Raw genomic sequence first — 25196 nt, forward strand, 5'->3', positions numbered from 1 at the left:
TGCAATATCAGTTGTACACTGATTAGTCTATATGACTTTCAACTCAGAAGCCCTGGACATTTGAAATACCTCTCGGTTACTCTGGAGAACAATGCATCAATTAATTATAAGCTGAATGATGTGAAATTAATGTAAGATAAATAGTGTTTCTGCCTTTCCCACAGACATTGCTGTCTGGGTTACTTGTGGATCACTTCTTTGTAATCAAAGGGCCAAGACTTCCTGCAAAACACATCTTGTAACTCAATGGCTCCTTCCTGATTAGAATAAGGAAAATAAATCAGAATATAACAGACTAAGATAAGATCATTACAAACTGCACACGCCAAGACTGCCTTACAAAATATAGCCATTTCCTTTAGTCTTTAGAAAGAAGATTTTGTTTGATACGTCTCAAAATCATACAGGCGCAAGCAGCTACAAAAGCAAATAAGAATGGTCAGTGCTCCCCAAACAGTTTACTTGGACCGTGGCGGCTCACAGATCCGTAGCAGTGTTATGGTCTGACGCAGAGGGGCGCAGTTCCCCGCCAGGTGCGTTTTCCTCCCTCCCGCACCTTTCCATCCCAGCGCTGCCGCTGGTTCTGGCTGCTGTAGCCCACTCCTCCTTATTCGCAGGGAGAGCTGACTTGATGCGCATAATAAATCATCTCTGCAAGATCCCTGTCCAAGCCCAGTTTCAAACCGAGGCGTGTTGGATTTGAGAGCGCAACCAGAGGCTAATCCGAGCCTCATAACAGGGAATGTTTTACATGTGATTCGGCACTGCAAACAACGTGGGTGTTGTGTGTGTGTGTTTTCCTTTTATTTATTTATTTTTACGTTGGGAGTGGAGGAGAAGGTGGTGGGCACCGATATGAAACGCGTGTGTTTATGCCTCCTGCGTTTCCCGTTATCTGTGACTGGCCACGGGCTCAATTTCACCTGTATGAACGACCTTGCAATTGTGACCGAAATTTTCCTAACGAGGTTTCCATGGAGGATCAGTCTGCCGTTTTTTCTGTGAAGGCTGAATTCGACTCCCTCTGGTCTCAAGATATTTCAGGATAGGAGGTAAGACAGCATAGCCCATATTTTGATAATAGAGCATGGGTGCGCTGTGCCGCTTTATCATAACATAGCTCAAGTATTTTACTCTTAACATTTCAATTATGAAATATTTGGCCACTTCTAAGAGGCTCACGTGTCGGCCTGTCTTGCTGTTCGGAACTGACCTACTAATGACATGTCATGTATTTAAAAATAATTGTTTATTTTAGACTGGAACAACGTGATGTCTCCTCCTCTCTGGAGCTAATTCCTCCACACTGAGTTGTCTGGTTTTCTGGGGGAAGCATTCAGAAACAAGCAGCTCTTAGTATTTCTTCATGATAAGGAGTTGTCTGTTGCTCGACCATGCCTTCCTTTGTCAAAGTGATGAAGGGATGCAGTTATAGTCACAATGCTGATAATTCAGCCTCTGACCGCCCCTGTGGTTCCTGCTGTACCGGGTGTGAAGCCACACTGCAGCCATGCTTCACATCAGCGTGAAAGATGTGAACCAGCAGGGCATAGCCAATACATTCAAGTGGAAATCTATGGGTTCAGTCTTCAGGTGAACATGCATTTATGGTGGTTGTATGCACTGTCTGATGAAGAATAAATGAAAGCAAAACATATATTCAGTCAACCTTGAGAAGTATCTGAGATAGAGTATGGGGAGTGAAAAAGGTGCTGACACACACATGCATACACACGACACTTCTACCTTGCAACATTCTCCAGGTAATTGCATACTTGTGTGCTACAATGTCAGCTTGAATATCTCTGATGAATGCAGCACAGGCCTTCAAATAAAGTGCACTCCCACTCTTCCAGCTGGGCTATTTGTTCAAGCAGTGTGTTACTTGGATGCAGGCGGAGTGTGATGGAGGTGGTTCTTAAAGTGTTTATACATTATTGTGTTATATCAGTTAACCCTGTAGCGGTTCACAAAGGTACATCCTTGATTGAGAGTGAAAGTGATTCACCCTGTGAAGCCTCCTCTCCACCTTCCACCACCATTATCCAGGAGTGCAAGCTGAGAGTTAGCATGTGAAAGTGTGCGTGCACATGTGGGTGGTTGGGAAGTTTTGTGCTTGTATCAGTGTGTACTGGTGTATGTGCGCGTTTTTGAACAACTTTGTTACTGTAATTTGCATTTGTAAATGATTGATTAATTAAATCGGTATTTAAAAAAGGGGACACATAACATAATTTATTACATGGTGCCATTTCTGACTAACCCTATTACTAATCCAAACCATAACATGCAAAGTCGACAGGAGCGTTAAAACCAAGTGCACCCTCCACACACCGATCCTTAGTCCTGAGGTGCCAGCAGTTTGCACACTGTGGGCCTATCGCTAAGGTATGGCGTGCAGGACTCTTCTGGAGAGGAAGCGTACCAATCCAATTTTGCAGACTTTGGGGGTAGAAAAAAGACTGAGCAAACATGAAAGGTAGAGAAGAAAATCCTGGCTGAGACCCCACATGTCTGATTTGACATCCAGGCAGCTGACAAACAATTAGGCCCGCTATAAGTAGTGCTCTGAACCAGACTCGCCTCAGGATTAGGCCACAAATGAGCCGCACATCACGGCTTATGTCTTCTAAACGGAATGTGAATGAGTGAGTGTGTGTGTGTGTGTGTGTGTGTGTGTGTGGAGGCTGGCTGTAATACGTTATGTGTTATACACTGTTAGAAAGCAAGTTTGGTGTGTGGGTGTGTGTGGGTTGTGTGACATTCAGCAGATGGATAATATTATCTGTCCCTGGCCTTATCTCGAACAGCTCTTGAGGAAATCTTGTGTGTTCCTCCCAGCTTATTCATGTGCACGCCTTCACGCAGGTGCAGACTAATGTATGCAAATCTACATATAGTCTGCACATGCTGCACTGCTCACTTAACTGCTCACCTATTACCGGTTCTCCATTGTGTGTATGTTTGACATTTCATAATTGCATCATTACTTGCTCAGTGCAGCACAATTTGCAACACATGCTACAAGCAGACAGACTCCCGCCCTTGATTATGGTCCTGAGTGGAACGGTTTCCTCATCAGGCTGTCTTGATTCACCCCAGCATGTGGGGAGACACATGCTGCTGTGGGTGAATCTAATTGATTGGATGGCACCCAATTCCCAGGTCCAAGTCTCCTCAGGCAGCCAGAGAGTGAATCCGTCCAAGTGAAGGATGAGCTTAGGCGTCGGTTGCTCTCCTAATAGATTGGCCTGGACTTCCTCTCATATGCCTCCAGTAGCACCCAGACATCTCAGGGGGCAAGTTGACCACAGCACAGGGCACAAAGTGATATTGACCGATTTGAAATTTGAGAATGGACCGAAGAAGTTGCGCTAATCCGACACCAAGCCGCACTTTCAGTTTCATCTGAAACCTATTCACTCTATGAAAAATGCTGGCTCTTACCTCATCTTCTCCTTATAGGTTATTAAAAGGAATAATATATAAAACTTTGAGTATTTAACCGCAAAACTCTCATTTCAACAGGTCACGCTCCTCTCCCTCTGAGAACACAAGTGCCATTTCAAAGCTTATTGGATGAAAGTCTCATTTACCCCTGACTGCCAAAGATGACGCTGCCATGGAAACAGCTTCTACTGTTATCAATCATCGACTGTCTGACAGGTAAAGCACCTTTTTATATGAGTAATGATTTTTTTTTCACATTTGGACATTCGACGAGATGTCAGAGATGATAGGAGGCCCAGGTTTAAAGGGGCACTCCTGAGTATTGACTTCCATTCGCACCACAGACACAATACTCTCAATCTTCTTCCTCACTCCTCTGTGATTATAACCTGATAGTGAGATATGATGCTTTTATACTGTAATCTTTTACTTGGCAAAACACAAAGCAAAAGCTTTCCTCTCCATCAGAGGGTTGTACTCGCTGATACAATTCATCATGTTTCTATTCACATAATACAAACAATACGAAATTACTAATCTAATTGCATCTTCGATATTTATCATGTATAAAAGTTGTCAGACCAGTTGTTAAAGAAATTAACTTTGGCCTAATTCCATGAGAAAATACAGCTGTTTTTAATCATGTGGCTATCAGTTTTTCTTAAATTCAAAGTGACATAAAGGGCATTGAGATTTGGTAGTGTAGTCTGAAATGTTTTTATTCAGTTTATTTGTTAGGAAGAATACTCTGTTGGTGAGGCAGTTGCTATTGCTCCGACAGATTGCCTGGACAGTGGATCATACCATGGTCCACGGTGGAGAATGGAGCCAGCCGACTTGTTCATTCCCGTTGACTCCATAGAAGAAGAGGCCACCCTGACCTGTGATGCAAAGGGAACGCCCCCTTCTCAGTACAGGTAAGTACAGAAGCTCTCTAGTTTAGTAAGTATGTAATTATAACCTATTTTATTTTTGTGTATGTGTGTGAAAGTAGAGGTACTCTGCCTCATAATCAGACGTTCACTTGCACTTTCCTGAACTATCACTCGTCATTACTCAAACTGGTCGTGGCGGTTGAGTGCTTTCCCTGAATCTGATTTTGTTAAAAGGGAATTCTTTCTCTCCACTGTTGCTAGATTTGTTTGTTTCCTCAACTAGGCTGCTTCTCAGGAACTGGGAATATATGAATACAATTGTAATGAATTGGACCGAACTGGATTCAATTTGGATTGTAGTGAATTAGATTATAATTTGATTGAATTCAGCAGCTAATTTGACTTGTATTGAACTTGTTTACTTTCTTACTTTACAATAAAAATCCATTTCAGAAGTGTCGCTGTAGGGAAAGAGGGTTATTATTTTTAACAGTTTATGATAGATATCGTTGCGAGACTTTCCCAGTTGATCACTTTTCATTCTTTCTTATTTTAATTTCCTTTCATGTTTTGGTAATTTTATGTTAGTATGTGCAAACAAAGCATTAGCTAAGGTCCCCTGTCGAATAAATCATTATTGATATGTTTTCTACGTCTTAGAAAAATGCCTTTTAGAGATATGGAACAAAAAAAATATTCATTGTGACAGCTTCCAGTGGGTTTCTCACCTTAAGTCATCTTTCTATGTACTGATATGCACTGATTTAAGTAAGATATTAAATGGATCAAAATAAATTAAATTTTATTAAATTATTAATAATTACATTATTTGTAATAAAACATATAATACCATTTGGATGTACCATGTGTTAGTTAGCATCCATAGTTTGTCTCGTTTGTCTCTGTGTGGCCCTGTGACGGACTGGCATCCTGACCAGGGTGTACCCCGCCTCTCGCCCAATGGCAGAAAATGAATGGATGGATACTTTGGACAATTTCTTCACGCTGGTTTGAAAGAAGACATTGAAGAAAAACAGCCCAAAATATCAACATTGTAAAGACAATGTTTTTTTTTATCATTTTGACACATTTGCGATCCTTTTTTTTTAAAATGTATTCATTCATCTGCAGTTAGCCATTCAGGCCATTTCAGTCATTTAGTAGGAAGAACTAAACATTGTTGATTTCAAGATCATGGTTTTCACGTGGAAAAGTAAGATGCTGTCTCCTCTATTCATTTTCTCCTGATTAGATAGACAATTGAAGCAGTGGTGTCATTGCGGCTTTACTAACTCATACTGACTAATGCAACACCAGTCTACCTCACCATATAGCATTTTAGAGACACACATGTAGCATCTTAATGATTGTCTTCTCTTTTAAAACATAATGGGAACAATGCAGGTTGCCAGGCAAAAGTTGGCACTAACAGCCAGTGATGACAAATGTCTTTGCTGTTTACCGATGGAGCACAGTGGGGAAACATGAGGTGTATGGTTGTAGTTTGGAGCACGTACACTCATTAATTCAGATTTTTCCACATTCCCCACGTAAGACCAGATATTTCCATGTGCTGATTATAGGTGAGGTGAGCATGTTTAATGTGGTTTCTTGTCAGACTGGCTCTGCAAGGCTCTGCGTGCCCCCAGCACCTCTCTGGCTTCTCTCTTGAAGTGTAAATAGGCTCACACTGCTCCCTCAGCCCTTCTTCTCTCTTCTCCCTTTTCCTTCTTTCTGTAATTTCTGCCACTCACAAAGATATGAGACTCTGATTCTAAGCACAAAGTATTTCTATATTAACTCAATGGAGGAAACCAGTTCTAAAGAAATTCTCTACTGCAGGCCATAAATGTGAAGTTGTTAGAGGTGCCCAAAGTCTAAAGAGAGGTGAACATTTGACCAGAGATTCAAGTCAAGTCTCTCCTTGCCCACATGTTCTGACAACACATCTTTAAGAAATTTGTTTCAAGCAGAGTGAGTCGTTTTTTTTAGCTGCTGATCGATCACCTGCTGTATGTTCATCACAGATCAGCAGAGGCACTTAAGAGCAGGTCAAGAAGAGGTGAAAATCCTGACTGAGAGTTAAATAGCCAAATACAAGTTAGTGGACACAGACATCTACAGTCACCGGTATATATCACTGGTCCATTCAACCCCTTAAGTATTCATTGCGCACCCTTAACAAGCAGCAGAGTTAGTATCAATACATACATCAGTGTAAGTGTTTTGAATTTTGAAGGAAACGCTCATCATCACTGAGCAGCGTGGATTTTCATACAGATATTGTTTTGAAGGTTAGACATAAAACCTTTTTGAAAGTCTACCATAATGGCCTCTACGTCTTTCATTTCCACCTCAGAAAAACAGAATGGAAGAATGTGGCTGATAGAAATTGGTATTTTCTATGCTAAGAGAAAATTGATGGAACATTCTTGAAAAGTGCTCTGTCCTTGAACCCATCAACGCTGCATAGCATTTAAAAAGAGATAGTGTTGCAGTGGCGGAGAAAGAATAAGAAGTATTTTCTCTTTGGATAATGGGACTTGTTTAAATGAATGACTTAACCTTGTGGTTTAAGGGTTCTTTCAGGTGCATCATTTATTGGATAGCGCATTTTGAACCTGCTGTGCAAATATCATTTTTTCAAATTTTCATGCCTGTAAAGTGTGGGAAAGATGTAATAAAAGATGAAAAAGTGTTTAAAGGCATCCTTTTGTTACATCAGCCCACTGTTAAGTCTTGCCAAGTGTGACTGTTTGGCCCTAATGAGAAGTCAAAGGTGGAATAATATCACATTATGTAAATATAATGTGACAGAGAAGAGGTGATTATGGTTAGACTGATGATAGCTTCTAAAACCGTTATCTTCTGCTCTCCTTAAATAGCAGAGGATGACTTTGTGTATGATACTGTTAGATTAAAATTTAATGATCCCGGTGGGGAGAATGGGATAACTGCAGCAGCGCTTTGTGTCAGAGCTAAATAAAGAAACAGAATAAAAGACGAAAAAAATCCACAATAAATAGCATTGCATTGTTTATATAAATATATAACTAATAACTGTCGAGCATCTGTTAACGGGTCACTTACGTATGAGTATTTCTGCATATCATAGATGATTTTTCAAAAATAATTGCCAACCAAAAGATGCTTAGAATAGCTTGAAAAACAGTGTGTTTATTTTGTTTATGTATAGTTTGTTTTTTCAGTATATGCAAATGTTTATTGAACAACCATATGTAGAAAAAACTTCATTGGAATTTGCAATACGGAAAGCAGCATTTCTGAGCATGAATGGCTGGTGTATTTGTCCACAACACACCTCATTGTATTGTTGGTGTTGAAATGGAGGGCACTCTTTCATTTTGTTGTAGTCAAAGCTGTAACCCTTAAGAGCTGCATTAGATTTGACCTTAAAGTTAACAAAGGGGCAAACTATTTTTAAAAAAAAAGTGTCCGTGACATGCAGATGTTGTAAATGCATTTTACCAGGCTGAAGAGGAATGTATTCATTCATTCAGACCATATTACCCCCGACTTTCAACTTGAGATTGACACCATGAGGGACAACATACAATAATATCACTCAAACATAGGTCACGTTTTACGTCAGCCTTCCTCAAAACTTCATTCAGACATACCCGTGACGGTGATGGGGACATCCACATGGTACATACGTCACATTGCCATGATTCTTCCTGTAAGCCTGATCAAAGTGCAGTGAATTGGAGCAGTTCAAATATTGTTTTTCTCTATGTTCAAGCTCTTTGAACTGGTAGTATGATAAATTACTCTCTATGCCTTCAGGATTTTAGTGCACTTCCAGTAACTTTTCTTTTCATCTGTGCCTGTTTGCTGTCCACTGTGTGTGGCACACAAACTTAAATTAAACCGATACCTTTATTAATCAGTTGGGTTTTCCTCTGCATTCATTTAGCTCAGGAGATGTAAAAGTCCTTTGGACACCGTTTTTAATAATGAAAGAAAACCATCCAATAGGAATGTTTGGGCAGTGCTGTTATTAGATTATATATCATTAGATTACATGGTTTTCTTACCTTGTGTGGCAGCTTGACACTTAGAGATCACTATTGCCAGAGAATCCACTTGCCAGGTTGGGGCTATTGATCTGATTAGTTGAAAGCCCCTCTTGAAAAACAGTGATAGATACCTCATTCAATCACCTGTCAAGGATTTTGTTGTAAGGGCTTGTCCAAATAGTTTCCAAACAGCTATGCTTATCAAACCACTTGGCACATCAGGTAAGGCATCTGTGCGATTCCACTGAGTCTGAAATGCAGATCATTTTCTAAAAGTAAGATCCATCCGGTCCTTTGTGTTCCTATCTATTAATGTCACTGCACGTGGCTCAGACCCGTGTTAATGTAATATAAACTGTAAATATTATAAGATCTGACCTAACTTTCAAAGAAAAAAACCACCAGACATGAAGCCAACACAGAGAGATGGAAAAAAGGATTGTGGGAGCAAAAAGAATTAGGCAGCAGTTGTGAGACAGATGTAGGGTTTTATAGCTTTAGTCACGATACTATCAGTCAGACTGCAGAGGCCATTCAGATGATTATCAGTAAATTCACTTTTGACTGATATGCGCACATTTATCAGCCGTCTAGTCTCTGATACTTTTTATTTGCTGTTCATATCAATATGTAACACATTGAGTTGCCTGGCACCAGCACAAATCATAGTATATTTAGTATGTTGTTCTTCCTCTAAGTGAGTTACCACAGTGAGTTGTGTTCTCTGCTAACCTCCTGTCATACCACCTTGGTTGGTAGGAAAGAAAATGGGCGATGCGTTTTGTCAGCGACTGATGGTGCCTTTGCCCTCACAGATGGTCGCTGAATGGGACTCTCATAAATCTGGGCCTGGATCGTCGTCGGCGTCTGTCTGGGGGCAACCTCATTATAAGCAGTCTGGACCGCTACCAAGATGTAGGGGTGTACCAGTGCATGGCCTACAACACTATAGGAGCCATCCTCAGCAGGAGAGCAAGCCTACAGTTTGCCTGTAAGTTAGTTTTTCACTTTTAACAATGAAAACGGTTGCAACTGCTCCTAAGTGCAGCACACACCAAATTGGTGGAATGTTGTTTGCAGTATTTATCAGTGGTCTGTAACTATGCGTCTACTTTTATATTATAAAAACAACACATGTGGAACATGTAATAGCAGTACTGTCTAAAACCATGAGCACTGCAAATGACTGAAATGACTAATCGCACCACTGTTTTTTGACTGCACTGCCACCGTAACAGTAAGCATGTTTAGATGCCTAGAAGAAAATCAATTATTGTTTTAGTCTGATCAAAACCAGACTTTTACAATGCATTTAAACATTTTAGTCTGAACAAAATCCTACAGAATTGAGTTTTTAAGAACTGGACCGACACAGTTAAATTATGTGGTTGTAACTCGATTTACCTCTGTAGGCATATGCTTAACAAGACTCAAGTGGGCCTATGTGCTCCAAAGTTCTATCCTTCTGCTTGTTTTTGTCAACACAGTAAAGTACAAGCGTACGTTTATACAGCCGATGTCCCACAAAAATTGCTCTCATTCACTATTGTTTCTTTTGTTAAACAGCCTAACAAGTCAGATATTGGGATTGAAAATCAACCCAATAACATTATGCGTCAATCACGTGGCTAGTTAAAGCATTTCCAGATGGTCTCTCTCCACTAATGAAATCCTGAATTTGGTTACCCTTTATACGTATGCATGATCCCCCATAGAGAAAGTTAGAAACAGCAGAATGTCTTGAACGTTTTCTCACACACTCTGCACCGTCGCAGCGTCTTGACATACTTCAATCAATAACTCAATTCCACTCCTGTGGACAGTTACAGTTACAAGGACGGTGGGGCAATTAAGAAGGCCTGTCGAGCTGTAACCATAGCTTGGCTCAAATCCTGCATGTAACCATGCTTTTTTAAACTAACCTCTGGGATTTGGGGTGCTTGAATATTAAAGAAAGATCGTGTGGAATAATTTTGCGGACAGAATTAGTTTTACCACTACATGAAACTAGTCCCCAATGAAAACTGTTTGTGTGTAAATACAAAGTAGTACAAACTAACTGCGATACTTGCTAAGTAGGAACGATATTGACTTTTTGAAATTCTAATCCTGAATACATGAATGAAAAAGGTGTATTAATCGTAATTTTTTTTATATCTTTTAGAATTAGTTAAATGTGACGTGACAAATGTGCATAGATTACTTGTTCAACCTACTAAGCTTACTGTATGGCTTTAAAAACTTTCATTTGCATGTGGTTCAACCTCCCTACTGCCTCATGTGATTCCACAGCCTCCAAAAACCCTTTCATCTTCCTAATCTGCTACCCATTTCTGGAAGATGATTTTTTTCAAGCAGTGGTACAGACAGAAGTCTGTTCTATTAAATAGGGGTAATTGTATTTACAAGACAATGTTCCATTACATTTATACATGTATTGCAGAATCCTTCAGCATGTGACTGAAATCCTATTTTAAGTTTGTGGCTCTTTCTTAAAGTTAAGAATCACAATGTGGGAAGAAAACTCTTTGTGTTGCATTTGGGAGGCTGTAGTTCCGAGCTTTAAAGGTAGTTGATTACAACTATGTCGGTACAAGAAATTCATTAAAAAATTGTTATTTAACATTTTGTGTTATTTGATAAACTCATCTCAAAAAATGAGAATATTAGCAAGTTGGGGGAGATTACTTTTGTGATTTAGTTGCATAATAACTGAGCTCACACATTTATTCCCCTGAGAAAAAAAAAATCACTTTTCTTATGTTACATTTTCAGGGTTTGACGTTTCATAACGTTGTAGGCTGACTGAGTGCAGTGTATTTTTCAGCAATGATTAAATCCTGATGAATACAATTACGTAGAAATTGTGGATGCTGTGTAGAATTTATGTCTAAGAGCTCATTTAGGTCCCGACAACTTCTTTCTTTCTTTCTTTCTTTCTTTCTTTCTTTCTTTCTTTCTTTCTTTCTTTCTTTCTTTCTTTCTTTCTTTCTTTCTTTCTTTCTTTCTTTCTTTCTTTCTTTCTTTCTTTCTTTCTTTCTTTCTTTCTTTCTTTCTTTCTTTCTTTCTTTCTTTCTTTCTTTCTTTCTTTCAGCTTTGCTTTTCTCTCAGGCACTGCAATCCTTCTTACAGTTTTCTTATGGGTTTGTGTCAGTGCCTTGCCTACACTATGTTCCATACTCAGTTCTTCTGACAACTAAGATCAATGGGCTATCTTTTCTTTTTTCCTTTTTTTTTTTCCTCCCTCAGACTTAGATCATTTCAAGGTTCACACCAGAAGCGCTGTGTCAGTCCGAGAGGGACAAGGAGTGGTGTTACTGTGCGGAACGCCTACTTCCTCCGGAGGTAAACAGTCTGTTCTTCATCTTAACATCAGACACTAAAGTTCTAGGCAGTGTTTTTAAATGATTGAAAACTCAATCTTGCAGCTGTTGATTTTCCTTTTTTGAATGATCTCATTTAATTCTCTTCATCACATTTAATGCAATGGAGTCTCTTTCATTGGCTCATATACATCCTTTTTTGTCCTTCAGACCTTACTTACGCATGGGTCTTCAATGAATACCCATACTTTGTTCAGCAAGACAATCGGCGATTCGTCTCCCAACAGACGGGAAACCTTTACATTGCCAAGGTGGAGGTTTCTGATGTGGGTAACTACACCTGTGTGGTGATGAATAGCATCACGAAGGGCAAAGTTCAGAGCTCACCGACATCTCTGATCCTCAGGACAGATGGTAAGATGCATCTGTCACGTCCTTTACGTGACAAGTATGCCTTTTAGCTTTCATTTTTAGGTGGCTGTAATTCTCAAATTAGCATTAATGCTCTTTGTCCTGTTGTGCTTGCTGCAGTTGAGTCACTGAGTGCTAATGGCTCTAAGTAAATAGTTGCTTCTCACTGTAGGCCGGCAAACAAAGCACACAAATCTCCTCTTTGCTGACTTGGCTTTCTTATGATTTGCATTTTCTTTAAAAGCTTTCCCCCTGCTTTCACATGACTTCTTGGGCTTTTTTTTACCCAGTAGCTTTTTCTCTATTCTCTGTTATGCTTTCATAGAAAGAGTGAATAAAGATTGCCTTGAATGAATTAAACATGAGTCATACGTCACTGGACCATTACACTGAGTGTTCTGGAGGCTCAACCAGTTAGTTTCCACTCAGTGTACTGTACACGAAGCTGCATAAATTTGAATCCCATTGTATCACTGTCTGGTCCTGATCCCAACTCGTCTTCCCTGAATACTGATATAAACAATAAAACTCCCCATGCAAGCTTTGAAATAGTAGATAAAATTTCAATGGTTGAAAAAAAAGAAGAAGTGAATTCTCTCGTGCAGAGTTTAGAATTATTCCTTGTCAGTATTTCACAACATCCTAGTGTCTTTAAACTTAAGTGATGCGCTGCTATGGCTTTGCCCATGAGAGAATGGTGGTGTATGTGTCTATTATTTCTACTCTGTTAGTTCTACAGTGTCATTGTTTGGTCCACAGTGCCAGCCATGTTTTTTGTAAGTCATAAATAATTTGAAGACTGAGCAGGTTCTTGTGCTTGCTCTCCATAGGAGTGATGGGTGAATATGAGCCGAAAATAGAAGTTCATTTCCCAGACAATGTACCTGCCGCGAAAGGATCAACAGTAACACTGGAGTGTTTCGCCCTTGGGAAGTAAGCTGGATTTCTCGAAGCATGTTTTCTATCATTCCGGACAAGGAACCCCCGGATTTCTGTGTAGTAAAGTTGCTGTGGCAATTATATTTCCCAGAGTGTGGCATAAGGCCATGATTGGTTTCAAAGTGATGCAATAAAGCTTTTTTTTGTGGTTGGATTGGATTTAGTCTACCCATTCATCCTGAAAAAAACTCACTGAGTAGGCTTTTTCACTCCATCAAACACTTCATTGCTGCTGGATCGCTACAGACTCATGCAAATTGAGCGACATGTTTTCTTCCTCTGTCTCTTTCAGCCCTGTCCCAGAAATCACCTGGAGGAGGGCTAACGGAGTCCCCTTCCCCAGTAAAGTCAAAATGAAGTACTCAAATGCTGTGCTGGAGATCCCCAGCTTCCAGCAGGATGACACAGGAGGATATGAGTGTGTCGCTGAGAACAAGATGGGGAAGAACACGGCTGCTGGTCGCCTGGCTTTTTATGGTACAGTGACATTAGTTTGCTTTTTTGAGATAACACAGCTGTTACAAAAATTCCATCCATGATGCTGAATTTTTTCATTTTTCATTTGAGCCCTTGGTTCCCTTCAGCTGCCGTTTTCCTGTGAATTTGTAAAAGAGGAAAAATGACACCTATGAAACTGACACTGACAGTGTGTACAGTGGCTGTGAAGACGTTTCTTATGTTGAGAGCAGCATTCTACCCATGAAATTTCTTGAAAAGTTGCAAATATGTAAGGCAGGCAGTCGGGTGCAGGGGTGATGTTTATTATTCTCAGACCTGAGGTGACAGGCTACGGTTCATGGATGTGTTGTGTACCCATCTCCAGTCAGAAGAAGCCCCGTGCTTTGTGATTCAGTGTTTTATGTTAATTTTTTTGTTGCCAAAGGCTAGTGACACTTTTAAGTAGTGAAATTTTCAATCTTCTCTCCTCCAGCCTCTTAAAGACAAACCAGTTATCTTCGTTTTTAATGATTTTCTCTGGTTTGAACTGCCAATCTACACAAGTTTTCCTTTGAACATTATAGTATGCAGCATATTAATGAACATAATGTCTCTTGCTCGAAATCTGAACTTGAGGTTCTTGCGAGATATTTCATTGGAGAATATTTCTGTGTCCTCAGCCAAGCCCCAGTGGATCCAGACCATGAAGGACACTGCCTTGGCCATAGAGGAGAGACTGTTCTGGGAGTGCCGAGCCAATGGCAAGCCCAAACCTTCCTACACTTGGCTGAAGAATGGCCAGCAGCTCCTCTCTGAGGTAAATTACCGCCTGCCTTCCGGCACCTACAAGTGCTTCATTTGAAAGACTTAATCTTCAGCAACTGCTCATCCTTTTATATAAAAGAATTTTGTGTAAAGCGTGTTGCTGTTTTTCCTGAGTGTAATTCAGAGTTAGGGGAGAGGAGGATTGAAACATCTTGCAGATGTAAGCCAGTGATGAGACATGGATGTAACTGTCACTGGTTCTGCTTCACCTTGGCAGATTACACAGTCTTAGAGAGTGGATCAGTGTTGTTCCCAAGAGATTTCATGTGAAGTCGAGAGGTCTTTTTCATTATTCATGGTGCATGTTTAAGCTTCTTCAGATTTAGGGACAATGGGCTTAATCTACTGTGAAATATACGATACAGAGCTGAACACCTTACTCCAAACCACAGGAGAAATGCGCATTTTATATTCTGAGATCAGTAGCTTTAAACTTGGCTGACTTTAACTGGCTGCTGAAATGTATTTTCTTGGCAATGCTTAATAAAGCAAGCCATACCTCTTTTGAATTAGACAGTGAATATAACCATACTGTGTTAAATTATTATCAAATTGGCATTTTTAACTGTTTATTTTGTATCGTGTTTTAAGGATTTTCCCACTGTCACACGTTTTTTAATTTGTATCATCAGTTTGTCATGTCCATACATGGTGTGAATGCTGTTCTGTATATTAGGAGTGTGCATCTCTCCTTTATATGGCAATTGGAAGCATTTCAAGTTCAGGGATGATACATTTTTATACAGAACAATATGGTTCAATGCTGTGTGCTGCTATTCAATAGTTTAATACAGTTCTTGATATTTGCTTAACACAGACATTCATTTTCAAATGTTAATGAAAATCAGCTTTTCTATAAATGTGGTATTAGTTGGCTACCTAACTGGTGTCTTTTACCACAGCTCTATTGTATGTATAGTAGTCATGTCGCCAAAGCCATTAGGGTTAACCACACTATAAATATTTAGCAATAAGCCATGCAATAGATGCTGTAACTACTTTTCCAAATTGTATTTGGAAAAAGTCTCCATAATTGTCTGTGAGTCCACCTTGTATGTTGTTGTTCTTGCTTGCTCTAGCTGGATTAGCATCACGGGGTTCACCTTGATGCCTCACCAAATGAGTGTTTGGATCTGTGCTCTACAGACTTTTGTCCAATGTTTCTTTGTTATTATAAAATCCAAATGCTTTCCATCTGTTAGATTTGATTGAGCAACCTTGCAAGGAATAATGAGTTGCATATGTGCTGCTTTTACTGTTAGATCTGAGTTGGGGCTCAATCAAGACACTATCAGTGGGCTGGCATAGTAATGGTGCAGACACAGCAATGTTTTATTGTTCTCTTTAATCTAAACATCTTGCTTTGTAGAGAAACAAAAGCCCTCAGCCCATCTTTGAACCATTAAAGCCATCAACTTCTTTTTTGTGCATTTTATCTGATCAGAGGGTTCATATACATATACATATATATGTTAATTACATGTTAACATTAAAATCAGGTCATTGCTCATTTCTATTCATTCTTACACCCCTACTATATATGACTGAATTAAAATGGTAATGATAAACAATAAATACAAGTGTAATTCTCAATGTAATACCTTAAGAATTCTGATGAATTCTGAGCTCTGATGCCTGACACCTTAGCTTAGACACACAGACACAATTCCTTCAAGCTTCTTCTTTCTGGACAGAGCTGCCAAGACCAACCAGAAGCTAAGATTAATTTTCTGTGGTGATGGACTGTTTTTCCTAATTTTGCTGTGTTTCAAACTCGTTTTGATATGTATTCAGTAAATTAATTAATTCAGTAAACACACAACCCTCCACAATTACATTTATTCACAATGAATTTATAAAAATCTTGTATCTGCTGTTAACATAAATATCCACACTCCTCACATAGTACTTTGTTAAAGCATCTCTGTCAGTGGTTGCAGTCTCGGGTCTATTGGGAATTGCCCTACAAGCTTGGGACAACTTACCTTTCAGAAGCATCTCCCATTCCTTTTGGCAGCACCATTCTTGTTCATCCAGGATGGATAAGGACAACAGTGGACAGCTGTTTTCTGGTTTCCCCAGAGGTGCTTCGCTGGTTTTAGGTCCAGACTTCTGCTGGATCAGTCTAGCACTAGCAGTTCAGCTAAAGCCATGTCTGAGCCTTTTGGTGGCACGCTCAAAGTTGTTAACCTGAAAGTTTTTCCCTCAGGATTGCCCCATATTTTTCTGCATCCATCTTACCCTCTATCCTAAGTAGTCTCCCAGTCCATCTTGCAGAAAAACATTAATACAAAATCATGCTGCCATCACCATGTTTGACTATTAGTTATGAAGTTAATTTGGGGATGCTTAGTGCCTTGTTGGCTCAACAAATCAACCTGCCTCTAGAATTGTTGCAAATATAATCCCATCTTTGTTTCATCATAGCAGATTTTGCCTCACCTTTTTTTGAGAGTTGTAGGTTGTATTGTGCCTTTTAATGACTTATGGCTCCTGTCTGGCTTCTCTTCCATAAAGGCTTGTTTGGTGGGGTGCTGCGCTGATAATTTATTTTTCATCTCCACAAAGAAATTTGGGATCTAATTCATAGTTTTATTCAGTGGGAACGAATTCAGAAATGCTCTTATTTCTTTTCCCAGTGCCTGTACCTAGTAGAAACCATGCTGTCTCGCAGGTCTGTGGTTAATTCTCTTGCCCTTTTGGCTTAGTTTTCGCTCTGACATACTTCATCAGAAAAAAAGATTTGAATACTCATGTAATCAGGATATTTGCTTTCTTTTCAATGATTTAATGAAAAATTCCAAAGTTGTCATTCTGGAGAACTATGCGAACACACACATGACAGAAATGAATGCCAAATGATTCTAAAACATGCCTGAAAGGTTTGAAAACTTTCAGTAAGTTCTGTATATGAGGGTAAAAAAAATGAGCAGGTCAGTATTTAGAAAGCAAAATTGTACTTAGAATGACTATTATGTACAATTCAATCCTGAGTGTGGTTATTTGACCATGCTTTTAACTAATTAACTGTGCTATGCAAAGCTACCTTCAAGTATGAAGCAATGATTGCTTTCTTTCATCCTTTTCTTCACAGGACAGAATCCGTGTTGAGGACGGAGTCCTGTCAGTGTCAGCGTTGGCACTATCCGATGCTGGCATGTACCAGTGTGTGGCTGAGAATAAACACGGCGTCATATATTTTGCAGCTGAGCTAATGGTTTTAGGTAAGATGGCATTTATCTCTTAAACCCTCAAATCATTGTTACCAAAGAATCTAAAAGGTCATCTTGCTGTCTTTCTTAAAGGTTGTCTGGATTAGTGGATAACGGGGTCAGTGAAGATGATTTTAGGGGTCAAACACATTTGAATTTTTCTCTTCATGACCCAGGGTCCAATTCTCAGTGGAATAACAAACTTGATTTTCTATATTAAATGATATTAAAAGTACAGGTTTTACAACAGGTAGACTTTCCTCATTAATTCCTTTTTTTTTCTTTTACATACATTTACATTCAGTCATTAAGTCATTAAGCCAACAATTTTTGTCTAAAGCAGCTTACAAGTGATCGAAACAGAATAAGAGAAAGCAATCTATTTTATTCCCTTTACAGATGTTTGAAACGTCTGTCTCCATTACTTTAACATTTTATGATTGTCACAGATCAGATTGCAGCATGCTTCAAGTGCCATGTGAGATTTCCTGCAGGCTTGTACTAAAGACAGTTTACTGTTTCCTACCAGCCTCTCCTCCAGACTTCACAGGGAACGTCCTCAGAGCTTTGCTCAAAGCCAAAGCAGGAACTACCGTGACTTTAGACTGTAAACCTCAGGCCTATCCCATGGCCAGCATTTTATGGAAGAAAGGAAACCATCCTATCCACACCAATGACAGGTAATCACGAAAACAAGTAAACCTTTTTTATAGAAATTTTATTAGTTTAGAATTGGCATTATTTTCTCCATCTGCACTCACGGTCTAATAAATATTCGCTCCATATACACACACTTAATAACAACAAGCCATCCATGATAACAAAGAAAACTGGGGAAAAAAACTGAAATCAGTGTTCATATGGTGATAAAATGAGTCTTTTGTTCTTTCTGTCTCCTGTAGGATCACACTTTCCCCAGATGGAACACTCAGGCTTGCAAACGTGAGCAGGTCTGATGCAGGCAGCTACACATGCTTCGCTAGGAATAGATTTGGCATGTCAAGTACAACTGGAAGGCTCCTTGTCACGGGTGAGCTCTCCTACCAAATAGGAGACTGTTTGTGCACTGCACTCAATAAGCAGAATTTACTGCTCCGAAAGGATAAAGCTTGTGCACTTGGGTCAATAACTGAAAGGTGGAAAACATGAGCAAAATTTGAGTTTTGGAGGAGTAGTGCTCTGAGTAGTGCTTCGGAGGAGTGCTAAACTTTGGGAAGTCTGGATTTATAGCCTTCTTAGTTTGGAGCTTTTCCATAAGTAAATACTAGAGATGGAACCAATTCACACATGTGCAAGTCTCAAGTAAGTCTCAAGTCTTAGCTTTCAAGTCCCAAGTAATTTTTTCTTGGGCAAGTCAAGTCCTGTAATAGGTCAAGTCAAAGTCAAGTCACCTTATTATTGCAATTTTACCTGCAGAATCTGATCTTAATAAACTGAAAAGACAAGATATAAGTAACTGTCAGTAAACATCATTGGCCAATGTGTCCAAGCTGTCCACCCCGTATCATATCAAGCTAACGTTAGCTAACTACCGACTAGGCTAACAGGATAATATTAGCTAATTTGACAAGCACTTACTGGTCAGAAGGGATTTTCAAATGACGAACAAAGTTCGAAGTTGTCGTCTGGCTGTCCGAGATGTTGCCGCATGTCTTGCACTGGGCTGTTCGTCTTTTGCCGTCAAAATGGTAATTACGAAAGCCGAAGACAACGACTCTCGGTCCCCCTCCCGCTGACATGTTGATGCATATCTGATATGAGTTTATTCTCTCCAATAAACACGTACGGTGTGTAGAGAGGACAACTTGACTGATTGACAGGGTAGTGATCCAATCATGACGCCATTCTCAGCCTGCGCTCCTACCGGGTAATCGATATTATTTTTTTTATTAATTTATTAATTTTATATTCAAACTGAAAACATGAACTGAATAACACTCAAGTCATTCAAGTCATCGTGTCTCAAGTCAAGTCAAGTGCAGAGTCTTTAACTTCCAAGTCCAAGTCGAGTCTCGAGTCTTTTATTTTTTGTCAAGTCAAGTCACAAGTCATCAAAACAGCGACTCGAGTCCAAGTCACAGTGACTTGAGTCCCCATCTCTGGGAAATACAAATCATTTTAATGTAAGTGTCATGGGTTATGGCTTGTGATGGCTCCTTGCAACTTGAAAAAAGATGCTTGTCTTTCAGTTGTTCTGTCCAACTGCATTTTTTTTCAGCGGCTGCATTAACACCCTCAGAAGGTCTCGAACACGGTTTTCCTCTAAGCAGCTGAAACAACCAATTGACCGCAGCAAATAAAAGTGCCCTGAGTGGAAGCATTGAACACATTAGTGAGGTGGTGTCACAGATGCTGTTGTTGTAGAGCGTGTTTTGTTTTTTTGTTTTTTTCAGTGCAATGACAGTTGAGTGTTCTCTGAGTTCCTTATTGGTTTTGTTAATGCACTGAATGATACTCTCTGCCACTGTGACCGTCAAGGCCAGTTATTTTCTAAATGACTAGTATTTTCCACAGTCATAATGCAGTGAGTGACACGCAGCCTTGACCCAGACACCAATTCTTACTAGCTTAAGAACTGAGAAGACTTTTTTCATTCATTCAATTATTGTTTTTTTTTTTTACTCTTGACAGTCATCATAAGGTGAGATATAATTGTACAAGTCCTCTTCCTTTGTGTTGTACCTTTTTTTTTATTCCTGCAGATTCATTATCTTGACTTTTACAAGGCTAAGGGCTTCTCCAAATGATTACTTTGGTAGACTTTAAAGCTATGCTCCTCGTGTTTTAACAGGACGCACAGATGAGCCTATAACAAGAAGTTTTATCTGATCCACAGTGCATTGTAATTGTTATCAGGATTTCAGAAGATTATGTGAGCTGCGTCATCCTGGAGTATTACTCCTTTTAGCGTTGGCAGGCTGCAGGTAATCACACATTATTTGACTGAGACTTTTATGAGGCCTTTCTTTATAAAGACAACACAGTTCTGCCTGTGAGTCAGTGTACTGCGGTGCGGAGTGTGCTCTGTGTTGCAGAAAGTGTTGTATCGCTGCTTTTCCTTCAGCAAAATCAATAAAGGTCTGCTTGCAATGAATTAACTCATTTTTATGACCGATTGCACTTTTTTTTCTGTGGCAGATCCAACCAGAATCATCCAGGGTCCAGTGGACATGGAGATCATTGTGGGCGAGAGCATTGTACTACCCTGCCAGGTCGCCAGTGACCCCGTCCTTGATGTTTCCTTCTCCTGGGCCTTCAATGGACAGCTGATCGCCAAGGGAGATGGTCACTTTGAGCTTGTGGGCGGAGTGAGTGATTCCAAGTCATACTTCTTTCAGAATGTGCGAATGGGCAGTTGGCACCTCTTTCCATCTCATTTCACTCCATCCCCGTCATTAGTTAAAAGGAGCAGCTTGTGGTTTGACATCATGGTGTTTCTTGGAAAGATTTACTGTGGCCAGTTTTGCTGCAGCTGGTGGGATACTTCTTTCATAATTCAAATAGTCTTCTTTGAGCTACGGGGGAGTGTAAAGATCCTAGGAAGAAAGTGCAAATTGATCGGTTAGGGCCTTTATGCTTCCAATTGTAATTTTGTGTATGGAAAAAAGAAAGTTATTACGTCAAAATTACACTTTTAAAAAAACCAATCATTATATAGGTAATGCGCTATAGTTGAGTTCTCCTATTCCAGCTCAGCCTCAGCTAGCTTGTCTACTTTTTAATACTTCAGCTGGTCTTGAATTCTGCTTTGACATAGTCTGTTGCACAGCCCCACATAAGAGGAAGTGGGTACATATTATTAGATGTGTCTTCTGAAGGAATCAAAGCATGGCAGACACCCAAATGACAAAACACTTTCAGAACATTCTCGCACCCTTTGAGATTAACCATTCTTCTTGTGTGTGTATGACTGACAATGTTCCTATCTGAAAAGAAACTCCTTCCCAAGAAATGCCAAAATGTCCCCAGTCCAAAGAGATTATCAACTTAACTTTGCTGCTTCAGGGAATTTAATTTCCATAATTAAACCACATTGGCTGAACTGCTGCGTTTCCCTGCCAATGCCAGAAGAATGATTTCACCACTAATTTGCCATTTGTTGCTTAGGGGTGTCCTCTCAGATGAGAATGTTGAAGCCTTTTTCCTCCTCTCCAAATATGGAGACACTGTCTGAATAGCTTATATGTGGGCATATTTGCAACAGGTCTTGAAGGTTATACCATTGACCTTTGCCAAAAGCAAATGAAAAAAGCTGAGATTCCAATCACTGCAAACTTTTATTTTTTGTGAATTCTGGCCTTGTTCCTTTTTATTTTGGCTCTTGTTGAACAGCAGTGTGTGACCTGGTATATTCATATTTGTTGTTCAACTGTATTTTCCCCTTCAAAGCCCTTGCTAAATAGCTCTAGAATGTGCAAACGCTCTTGGGACTACGATTTAACGCACCGTACATATGCTTCAGTACATTCTTTAATAAGCTGTCACAGGGTCTGTTATCTTTCATGCTACATAAAGCCTTATCTCCTCTTTGGTAGAGAACAGCAGGAGATCTGATGATCAGGAACATCCAGCTTTACCATGCTGGTAAATATATCTGTGTGGTGGACACGGACGTGGAGAGCCTATCAGCCGTTGCTGTATTGATTGTGAAAGGTAAGAACACCTCTTCCCTGCTTGCTGCTTACTAATTAAAACAGGGCTTGCAGCCAGGCTTGTTTAATTGGTTCCTATGTTAAAAAAGGAGAAAATAAAAATCTAGTGCAAACCATAAAGTGGATGATGGATGTAGCCACTATAAAAAGGATATCTATAGTCTGCAAGGGCTACTAAACAATACTCCGTTAGAGATATTTTGGAGCTTTTATGTTTTAATGAGAATATGCACATTGCTGACTTTCAGGCTGTGTAGATTTTGGAAATGAAATGGCTTTGTTTTATGCAGTGGTTATGCATGCGGAATGTAGCAGTTGCTTGATTGTATCAAACACAAGGCTTCTTTTGGTTTTTCTTCATGTTTGTGGAAGTCAAAAACTGGACAAAACACGAAGAATCACGGCTATAACTTTTTGTTTTTATTTTATTTGTGTCGTTTGCTCACCAATTTCCAATATTGTTATAATGTACTTGACAGTAGACTGTTTAGATGGTGTGCTCACTCATGCAGTATACATTGTTCCATAGAGACACCGTTTTTCGATAGTTATACTTGACAGAACAAAATAACTTTTGTTGCACGCTAGAGGGAATGGCAGGGTTTTAATGTTCTTGAAAGAAGAGAAGGGTTGTTTCCTCGCTGAGATCAATATGCCAAATAACCCAGCAAATGGACACTACGCAAGTATGCTAAATGTCAGACGAGGTGAAGGATGATTTTGGTGTCAAGATTTGAAAAGGTTGGATCCATATCTTTATCTTGTAAGAGTACCCGCCAGTGATTCAGCCTGGCATGTTTAAGATCTTCTAGGCAAATTGCATAAATGAGAATTTCTTGCAAAATGGTTGAAGACAAAGTGGAAATAATGCTGTTTTTCAAGTAAAAGCAATACCATGTCAGGGGAAATGGATTGGCCTAGAAGTGACTGGAGACAAATTTGACTGTGACTCAGACTGTGCATTATTTACAGTTCCTGCTCCCGACAGCTGTCACGGATGTCTCATAGTTTGACTCAAATGACTTCAAAAACCATGAAGCTGGATAGAGAACTAGTGATGGAAGGGGGTGGGAATGTTTTTTTGTGATCACTGCTGGCCTTTAAAAAACTGGCAGCAGTTACTTACATATGTATTGTATGCATGCATGCATTGCCCTGTTTGAAAAATTACAATATCCTCCAACGTCACCCACATTTTCATTCTTGCAGTGAATGTACAGCAGTATACGAAGGACATAGGCTACAATGTATCATATACACACTACCCACCAAACAAACAGCAATCATCATTATTAAACTAAACCATGTTTCACATTTATCTTTAGTGGAATAGAGCCACATAGGCAGTTCTGGATGCAACATACTATCTCCGAGATGATTGCTGCCACCATGATACACTGCACAATAACTAGTTGTGAATTTTGTATTCAAATGTAAAGTCAAGGTGTCAAAGAAATTATGCTGAAATACATCATGAAGAAAAGTCCCTGTAAATGCATCTCTTCTAAAGTATTATTGAAATATAAATGTTCTGGTAGTAAAATGGCCTGTTGACTGATGCATTCCTATGAAAGAATGTTTATATGAAAACTGCAGCATGATTCTTTCTGCGGAGATGATTGATGAAGGCTTGCATGTTTTCACTAAAAGCTGTTTTTTAGAATACACACACACACACACACATATATATTCTTATTTTAATATATATTATTTCTCACTTATTTAGATAAGGACTTTAGAGAAATTCAGCTGTGCTCTGTCACTCAAGTACAGTTTGTTCCAATATATTTGGACAGTTACACAGTTTTCATTGTATCTACTCACAATACATTTGAAATAAAACAATGTGAGCTCTAAACTTGCATTGTTTAATTGAACAAAATTATTATTTGAAACTTTTCGGAACAGCATCAGTTTGTATACATTGTTCTGTCTTCCGGGGGTTCCTTTATAAGTGGTGTTATGTGTCACGGCAGCAGCAATGCATGACAAACTATCTGAATTTTACTACTTTTCTTTTTTCCAACAATAAAAAAAACAGACTGGCATTTATCTTTATGTCCCAACGGGGGTCTCAAACTGACAGTCCTGTGTGTGATAGTTTCCAGAAGTTCTGAAAATAATTCCAGCAACAGTCCTCATCACAGTAAAAAGGGGGAAAAAAAAAAGAGAAAGTCAGACAATAATTCTAGTCCTCAGGGTGATCCAAACTAAAGACTGATTGAAGAATAACTGCGTTGTTGATGTTCACAAATGTTCTTTCAGTGGTCTTTTTATCCATCAACAATGGTGCTGAACAATTTCCTTATTGTTATTATCCAGTGTTGATCATAATCCAACAGTTCTATCAGTTATAGACGTAGGTGTCTGGTCACAAATGTACAAACCAGATTTAAGATATTATTGACATAATTGACTAATTCACTAGACCATAAAATAAAATGTTTTTTCTTAATACTTTGTTGAGAATCAATTGTAAGCAATACAGGCAGTCCTCATTTGCTTTGCTTTGCCGGGCCTTTTTTTCTACAGCTGTTTTCAGTTGTTATTTTTTCGGGTGAAAAGTGAAATGCAGCTTTCATTGGAGAACATTCAACATCTTTAGTATGTTTTGTTTCATTGTTTATCTGCAGTGTATGCTTTTATACATCACAATGCATTTGGCTGCTTCTGTTTTTTGTCACATCATCGATAAACTAGAGTGACCCCCGTGTCACTGGATACCAGTGCCATGCAAGCACGTTCCATCATCATGCTCTCACGTGTTTACAGATGATGTTGCTCCCGATTCCTATTCAGGTTGGTGTCATCTCTCCATAGAATGCTGTTTCAAAGTTGCTCAGGCCAGTTTCAGTTCCTTTGACTGCACTGTATGGTTTCAGAGAAACAGCTTCCCTATGCAAGTGTCACATGTGGAAACAAATCCAGACCTGCATAATACAAAAAAGAAAAAACATTTAGGACTGGCAAACACGTGGAACAGCTTTTGATTCACTGAAAAAGTGAGTTTACCTGTTTATTGACCTTTCTA

At 39.4% G+C, this 25196-nt stretch overlaps 1 protein-coding gene across 1 annotated transcript in view; it reads left to right on the forward strand.

The window, feature by feature from the left end:
- Nucleotides 1-638: 638 nt before the first annotated feature.
- The window catches only part of cntn3a.2 (contactin 3a, tandem duplicate 2), a 34839-nt gene continuing 10281 nt past the window's right edge, over nucleotides 639-25196 (forward strand). The window contains exons 1-14 of the mRNA XM_075476505.1: nucleotides 639-1052; nucleotides 3529-3666; nucleotides 4232-4367; nucleotides 9181-9356; nucleotides 11615-11710; nucleotides 11899-12102; nucleotides 12930-13032; nucleotides 13331-13515; nucleotides 14157-14293; nucleotides 17396-17525; nucleotides 18043-18193; nucleotides 18416-18543; nucleotides 20652-20821; nucleotides 22049-22166. Of these exons, the coding sequence (XP_075332620.1) occupies nucleotides 3612-3666; nucleotides 4232-4367; nucleotides 9181-9356; nucleotides 11615-11710; nucleotides 11899-12102; nucleotides 12930-13032; nucleotides 13331-13515; nucleotides 14157-14293; nucleotides 17396-17525; nucleotides 18043-18193; nucleotides 18416-18543; nucleotides 20652-20821; nucleotides 22049-22166 (1789 nt within the window). The 5' untranslated portion in view covers nucleotides 639-1052; nucleotides 3529-3611. The remainder of the gene's footprint in view (nucleotides 1053-3528; nucleotides 3667-4231; nucleotides 4368-9180; nucleotides 9357-11614; nucleotides 11711-11898; nucleotides 12103-12929; nucleotides 13033-13330; nucleotides 13516-14156; nucleotides 14294-17395; nucleotides 17526-18042; nucleotides 18194-18415; nucleotides 18544-20651; nucleotides 20822-22048; nucleotides 22167-25196) is intronic.

This window comes from Odontesthes bonariensis, chromosome 10, assembly GCF_027942865.1.
Source record: "Odontesthes bonariensis isolate fOdoBon6 chromosome 10, fOdoBon6.hap1, whole genome shotgun sequence".
NCBI lineage: Eukaryota > Metazoa > Chordata > Actinopteri > Atheriniformes > Atherinopsidae > Odontesthes > Odontesthes bonariensis.